At 35.7% G+C, this 7,078-nt stretch overlaps 2 protein-coding genes and 1 long non-coding RNA gene across 3 annotated transcripts in view; 2 read left to right on the forward strand and 1 right to left on the reverse strand.

The window, feature by feature from the left end:
• Positions 1 to 1,669, reverse strand: part of LOC141349728 (uncharacterized) — a 6,587-nt gene extending 4,918 nt beyond the window's left edge. Inside the window, exons 1-2 of the long non-coding RNA XR_012357717.1 lie at positions 1,594 to 1,669; positions 677 to 792 (exon numbers count right to left, since the gene is read on the reverse strand). This is a non-coding gene — a long non-coding RNA (uncharacterized lncRNA). The remainder of the gene's footprint in view (positions 1 to 676; positions 793 to 1,593) is intronic.
• The window catches only part of hsf4 (heat shock transcription factor 4), an 11,106-nt gene extending 8,002 nt beyond the window's left edge, over positions 1 to 3,104 (forward strand). The window contains exons 9-13 of the mRNA XM_055174713.2: positions 606 to 800; positions 1,541 to 1,649; positions 1,779 to 1,844; positions 1,972 to 2,114; positions 2,228 to 3,104. Coding sequence (XP_055030688.2) covers positions 606 to 800; positions 1,541 to 1,649; positions 1,779 to 1,844; positions 1,972 to 2,067 — 466 coding nt within the window. The 3' untranslated portion in view covers positions 2,068 to 2,114; positions 2,228 to 3,104. The remainder of the gene's footprint in view (positions 1 to 605; positions 801 to 1,540; positions 1,650 to 1,778; positions 1,845 to 1,971; positions 2,115 to 2,227) is intronic.
• A 1,007-nt stretch (positions 3,105 to 4,111) lies between these two features.
• On the forward strand, positions 4,112 to 6,759 carry nudt21 (nudix hydrolase 21). Its single transcript, XM_055174714.2, has 7 exons — positions 4,112 to 4,372; positions 4,765 to 4,965; positions 5,051 to 5,114; positions 5,337 to 5,426; positions 5,926 to 6,001; positions 6,081 to 6,195; positions 6,410 to 6,759. The coding sequence occupies exons 1-7, from the start codon at positions 4,254 to 4,256 to the stop codon at positions 6,429 to 6,431; spliced, it is 687 nt and encodes a 228-aa protein (XP_055030689.1). The 5' UTR covers positions 4,112 to 4,253; the 3' UTR covers positions 6,432 to 6,759.
• Positions 6,760 to 7,078: the final 319 nt, after the last annotated feature.

A 7,078-nucleotide genomic window follows, 5' to 3' on the forward strand; every position in this document is an offset into this window, starting at 1 on the left:
TGGTCCAAAAAAATAAATAAAAATATGACTTTATTCATTGTCTTATCTTCCGTGTCTGTTGTGAAGCGGATGCACGAGACTAAAGTCACATGACTGCAGTGAGGCGGATGACGTGTAATCCTCAGACATGTTTTCGAAGCGTGCGTATCCCTCAGACTGTAAACGAAATCCAGGCACACACAAAAAAACAGCTGGGGCGCACCAGATAACACGTCAGCCGCGTCGGAAGAAAAGATAATGCTGAATAAAGTCTTAATTTTTGTTATTTTTGGACCAAAATGTATTTTTGATGCTTCAACACATTCTAACTGACACACTGATGTCACATGGACTACTTTGATAATGTTTTATTACCTTTCTGGACATGGACAGTATACCATACGTAGATTTTCGATGAAGGGTCAATAAGCTCTCGAACTAAATCATCTTAAACTGTGTTCTGAAGATGAACGGAGGTCTTACGAGTTTGGAACGACATGAGGGTGAGTCATTAATGACATTATTTTCATTTTTGGGTGAACTATCCCTTTAAGAGTCTGATAAAAAAGCTAATGCACTTAGATGGTTTTGCATCTGAGCTCTTCATATGTTCTCTGTTTGTTTAGGGAAAAGTGTCTGATGCTAATTAAGGAAGAGCCAGTAAGTCCTGGGGTGCAGGCACGAGGGGAGGGTGTACCATTTGGCTCCTGTGAAGTGTGTGATGAGCCCCCAGTCCTTCCTGTTGCCATGGTACAGTCCGTCCTGGAGGGCCGAGGATCTACCCTGGGAGAGAGAAGGGCCAAAAGACCCATACTGGAAAGGTAAAAAATAACAATGTCTATTTAGCAGGTATGATTTCTTTAGTACAGTAAGCCAACCCAGAAGGCTCATTTACCTGGTTTGGTTTTTATTTTATGAGTAAAATAAGGTTGATGGTTAACATACTTGAAAAGATTTGTGTTAAATATATTATTCATAGTCATACTAGAAATGTGAATTTCAGAAGATAATTTTAATTAAGCCGGCAATTGTAAGACTTATAGAGCAGGTTGTATGAATCTACATTTAAAGGTGCACTGTGGAATTTTTAGAAGGATCTCTTGACATAAATGCTAAATATTATAAAAAACTATATGATCAGGGGTGTATAAAGACCTTTCATAATGCACCATTATGTTTTTATTATCTTAGAATGAGATGTTTTTATCTACATACACAGAGGGTCCCCTTACATGGAAGCCGCCATTTTGTGCCGCCATGTTTCTACAGAAGCCCTTAACGGACAAACTTTTTTACTCAATTGTCTCAGACGATGACATTTGTCTGGTGGTGGCTAACGTAGCTTCTCTATGCGTTTCAAAAGCAAGGGGTGAGCAGTGGACTGAGCCGTTGGTTGCAATGCGCAACCTCACCACTAGATGGCGCAAAAATGTACACACTGCACCTTTAAAAAGCCCATAATCACAGACTAGCTAGATAGTAACCACTTAGCAACCTGATAGAACACCCTAGCAACCATGTTCTGCAGGAACAAACAGCAAATCCAACTTTTCTGTTAAAGACCAGAAATACCTGATAGCGTGGATAATGTGGACATGAATTTGGAGGACTTACAGCTGCTTCTGAGGAGTCACCAGCAGAGCACTGAACCCACTGCTACAGGAATGGATGTAAGTATGAATATACAGTAAGAGAGAAATTATATATAAGTGAATGGGAGGACAAGGTCATTAGCTTTATTTTAATGGCTAAATACACAACCTGATTAACCTATGACCTCTATTTACACTTTGGCACAGCCCTTCACATTTAGTCTGCCTTTAAATGAATGGAACTTTACAGAAATGGACCCAACCCTGAAATCAGTGAGTTTTCTTAAGCTATGGTAGATGAATAGATCATTTTACTGTAATGTTGTGCTTCATCATAAGAGAGGTCTTACACAGATCTACCCACTGTATGGACAATTCACTGTGTATTTTGTTTGTGCAGGAGTTGGCTAGTGCTCTTATCCCAACTGTATCCCAGTACATGTTTCAGGATCAGGAAGCCGAGGCCTTTCCTACTGCTGGCTACGAGGAACAGTGAAGCTCTGATACAACAGCCAGCACAGATCCCTCATGATATTTATTCAGGTGCCTAATAACAACTTAATAACTAAGATCTTTTATGTAAATAAGAGCTAACTTTATAATATTAAAATCTACATCACATTTTGGTTAATTGCTTGCTTTGTTGTTTCTCACAGAGGGACCCGTTTGAAACCATTGCACTTGGATTGCAAGTTAACTCAAAACATCAGAGAAGAATGTTGAAATTAAACTGGATATAGGGGACATATAAAGTTTTACTGACCAGCCCTTTATGAAGATCATTACTTGCTTAATAGGTCATTGATGGAAGGTGCATTTTTACATCGTTTGAAGCAACATATTCCATGGGAATCAACTCATCAACCCATCAAGTTTTTCCTAGGATGAATGCAAATATTTTTCGTTCTTTGGTAAGATTTAATGCCAAGCTGAAGGAATATAAAGCATTCCCTTCCCCATGGTGAATTGTAAGATGTAATTGCAGTCAGGTTTAAATGCACTTTAGTCTGTGTGTTGGAGTTTCTGCTTTGTGGAGATTGAATTTTCCTCTATTTAAATGTAAAAAGATTCACATATTTAGTTCAAATAATGAACCGCACATTTGTATTTCATAAAAAGTACAGGTTCAATCATATTAAGGATGTATTAATGTGAAAGGTCTAGGGGCTAGAAAACTGAAATAATGCACTGCTTTTTGCACAATTAGTGTTGTTATTCTATCAATAATATTAGCTGAATTAGATTAAGACATGAACTATCTTTGTTTCTATTCTATCCTTTAGTTGATCAGCTGAATTTACAGATGTCGTTGATACACTTATATATTGTGTGATATTTGCCCTCATTAGACACAGATGTATTGACCACATTGGTTAGATGCTAACGGAGACACTGAAACCTTTAACACAAGCACTATAGCTATGTGATATTTATATTTTTAAATATTTAATTCAGTGTATTTAAACTGTTTTTTTAAAACCCAGACTATCAACAAAACATGAACATATAACAGTGACAGTGTAAAATGTGTTTATTGTTCTTGCCAAACCTCATATATGTAATGAGGGGAAATTTACACACAACATACAATAAAAAGGACATAATGCACTTTCCTAATTAAGGGCAGCCATGTAGCAAAGCAAAATACCCTGGATCTCTTACAACTGTTTTAAATTTAAAGTGCAATATTGTTGCATTGATTTTATGATTTCCAAGAAAGTTGTTTGTTCATTTGATTTGTATGAATGGCAAGAATTATGATAAAAGTGGATTAAAAGAAACTGCACTAAGGGTGATAACTGTATTGGAAATAGGTTTAATTCAGTGTAAGTTTTAATTCATTTTTCACTATTTCTATTTTTTCCTACCACAGAGCGATAATAAAATTGGTTATTTTGACTAGGGTGTTTTTTCCACATGCATGAAAATGTATACTTTTTCCTTTTTGTGATCACTTGCACTGGTAATAAATGAATGTAGATTAAACCTGAAAGAATATTAAAAGAAATGGAATTTAATTCTTGATGATCTCTGTCGATGAATCCTCCTCTGGCAATGCATGTTAAAAACTGTAAAACAATAATAAATATATTAATAAAGAATGCTTTAATAAATCTTAATTCTTTAAATAAACAAAACATGCTTTTATATTACCTAAACTTTACTGTCAAATGATTACATGTGTATATAAAAATATGTCCATCATAGACATATTTAAATGGCTCTACAGAGTCTTATTTGCAGAATAGAACACTATTGTATTCTCAAAGTAGGCTACTTGACATAAGTTGCTACACCGCCCTATGTAAATCGCAAAGTTGTAATAACCAGGCAAGAATCCACAGCAGAAGTTAAGTAAAACTCAGTTAAGGTTGTGTTTTGTAAATATGCTTATTTGGGTTAGTACATTTAGGTTTCCGCATCATTTCGGGGGAAAAATGGGAAAAACAAACAAATCTTTTACCATCAGTAGTTTAGAAGGCAAGCCGTAAAGCGACACGGAGTGCCGTAAACAGGAAGTATCTCTGATGTCCCGGATACGTTTCACGTCAGAGTGCCGTGTTTTGGTTTCATCGATAGGCTAATTTGCCATTCAATCCGACTGCTATTGTAATCAGTGTGAAAAAGTGATTAGTGCAGTAATTAAACAGATATTTAAACACTTATATTATCTTTCATACAATGTCAGTTGTACCTCCTAATCGATCATCTACCGGTTGGCCTCGTGGTGTAAATCAGTTCGGAAACAAATACATTAGCCAGCCGGCTAAACCGCTCACCCTGGAGAGAACAATCAATTTGTGAGTAATACTTTTAAATACAAAGATTTACCAGATTAATGTGCTTTCAGATAGGTTGTATTACGAACGCATTTTAATTTTAGTCGTGCATTTCTGCTGTAGCGTGAGTAAATATTAATCAGTACGTTACGCGTTTTGCGTAACTCCTGCCTACTTGCTACAAAGCCAAATCTACTCAGTATTTACACACCAAGATGCACACGGTGTTCGCTTCATACAGTTTTTTTTTAAACAGCCCTCTCCATATTCATATTCCCACACCTCAATCTCACAATAAGCAAGCAGATTTTTATTTTATACAATATATATATATATATGTATGTATGCCTTATAACAAAAGGATTTAAACCGTCACTCCGGAATATCATATTTTTTATTTTATTTTTTTACAGATACCCATTAACGAATTACACGTTTGGTACTAAAGAACCTCTGTATGAGAAGGACAGCTCGGTCGCTGCACGCTTTCAGCGGATGCGAGATGAGTTTGAGAAAATCGGGATGCGGCGGACGGTGGAAGGTGTTCTGATCGTGCACGAGCACAGGCTTCCTCACGTGCTGCTTCTGCAACTTGGAACAACCTTCTTCAAACTGTATGTGAAATGAATTTTGGTCGTCACTGATTTTTGTGCGATGGGCATTTAACATGGGTTTACAGCTTATATATTGTGTTTACAGTCCTGGTGGTGAGCTGAACCCTGCAGAAGATGAAGTGGAGGGGTTAAAGCGACTCATGACAGAGGTATTGTTGATGCTCTAAAGGTATTTAAAACAATGTCGAAATGGATTTAAGATGATGTTTTACCAAATTTGTTAAATAAGAGGACAGTGCAAAGCCCTTCAAGTCAACATTAGAGCCATGAGTATTTTGTTAAGACATTGTGCGGTCACAAAATATAAAAAACCCAACAGGGATAAATATTGCATTGCTGGTTAATTCTAACTAAACTAAATTTGTCATCAGATTTTGGGGCGTCAAGATGGGGTGAAACAGGACTGGGTCATTGATGACTGTATTGGAAACTGGTGGAGACCAAACTTTGAACCACCTCAGGTACATAATCCCTTTCTATATCTTTCTGCCAGATGCTGTATTGTTTTGTTAACTTTTGTAGCACTCTATAACAGGGCTTAAAATTAAAAAAAAAAATTGTAGGTAACACTGGTGCTCCCAAATGTAAAAGTTAGAAGCACAAGCAAAAATTTAGGAACATCCATTGAAAACTATAGGAGCACCACAACTTCATCATCCTGACAATTAAAAGCTTTTGACAATCAAACAGATTTTTTTTTGTTATATACAAATTTATTTTCACAAATCCCTTTTTTCTGGATTGTGGATTTTCTAGTGCTAAGCAATGATTAATCGTGATCAATCGCATACAAAATAAAGTGAATTTTTGCATAATATATGAGTGTGTGTAATTATTATGTATATTTAAATACACACACATTCATGTATGTATTTATGAAACATTTACATGTGTGTGTGTATATATATTTTTTAATATTTTTATATATTCTATATTTTCCTTGTTTCATTTTTTCCACAGTATCCTTACATTCCAGCACACATCACTAAACCTAAAGAACATAAGAAGCTTTTCTTAGTACAGCTACAGGAGAAAGGTACGACAGAATGTGTTTTGTTTCCTCAATGCTTTTTGTATCGAAAAGTGTGCTTAACTTGCATGCTGTGTGTCTTTAGCATTGTTTGCTGTGCCAAAGAACTACAAGCTGGTGGCCGCTCCATTGTTTGAGCTTTATGATAATGCCCCTGGTTATGGTCCCATCATATCCAGTCTTCCACAGTTGCTGAGCAGGTGAGATATGACTCTTTTACTGATTGTTTTACGTTGAGAATTTCTCATGTTTGCACATCATTTGTATGCATGGATATTTAAACATCTAAATATACATCCAATCTAAAAATGTCAACAGTTTGTTTAACAAAATGCAAAAACTTTATTTGCTAAAGGAATCGTAAAATGTGCATTCATTTTGTTATTAACCTACTCTTTTTTTCCCCCCAAACAGATTTAACTTCATCTACAATTAAAAGGCATGAGGTTGTGTCACGGTCATGGGCTGTCTCTGTGAGCTCAGTCTGATGGAAATCAGAGGGGTGATGGATGAAGTGATGGTATTTGGGAGATAAGGAGGTCCAGTCTCCCACTTCCTGGCATGTTTTCAGTCATCGCTTTAAATCACACTAAATTGTGTGCACATTTTTTGTTTTCTCCATAGATACATGGCAAGTCTATTGTGTAAGCATTTTCATTCTACATTTTTATGTTTAACTAGTTAGTGGATATTAGAAAAAAATGTTTCAGTTTTTTAACCTTGTATATTTGACCATGTTTTTTACAATAAATTGTTGTCTGTGAGATTGTATGTTCATGTGTTTATTCATTTAACATAGCCTGTGGTATTTGGAGTTTTGGTAAATTGGTGAAATTTAAATTTAAATAAAAAAATGCTTGTGTATGGAATGTACAAACTACATAACTTTAAGGTTTAATTGTCCCTGTACAATCAAGCACTATTAGACATAAAACATTTTAATCCGCTTGTTGGTATACAATGTATTATATACCATCTCCTCATTTTCAAAAAGTATAATTCTTGCGCAACTTTGTGGCATTGTCCCATAATTTGACCTCTCTCTAGATCACTGTTTTCAGAAGTTTATTTTAGTTCTGTTCT

This window comes from Misgurnus anguillicaudatus, chromosome 15 (genome assembly GCF_027580225.2).
Source record: "Misgurnus anguillicaudatus chromosome 15, ASM2758022v2, whole genome shotgun sequence".
Lineage (NCBI taxonomy): Eukaryota > Metazoa > Chordata > Actinopteri > Cypriniformes > Cobitidae > Misgurnus > Misgurnus anguillicaudatus.

Bases quoted from the DNA above. Each gene is read 5' to 3' on its own strand.
- nudt21 (XM_055174714.2), top strand. From the start codon at position 4,254: ATGTCAGTTGTACCTCCTAATCGATCATCTACCGGTTGGCCTCGTGGT. The intron at 5,115-5,336 runs GTATTGTTGATG...ATTTGTCATCAG, and splicing joins TAAAGCGACTCATGACAGAG to ATTTTGGGGCGTCAAGATGG. The intron at 6,196-6,409 runs GTGAGATATGAC...CCCCCCAAACAG, and splicing joins CTTCCACAGTTGCTGAGCAG to ATTTAACTTCATCTACAATT.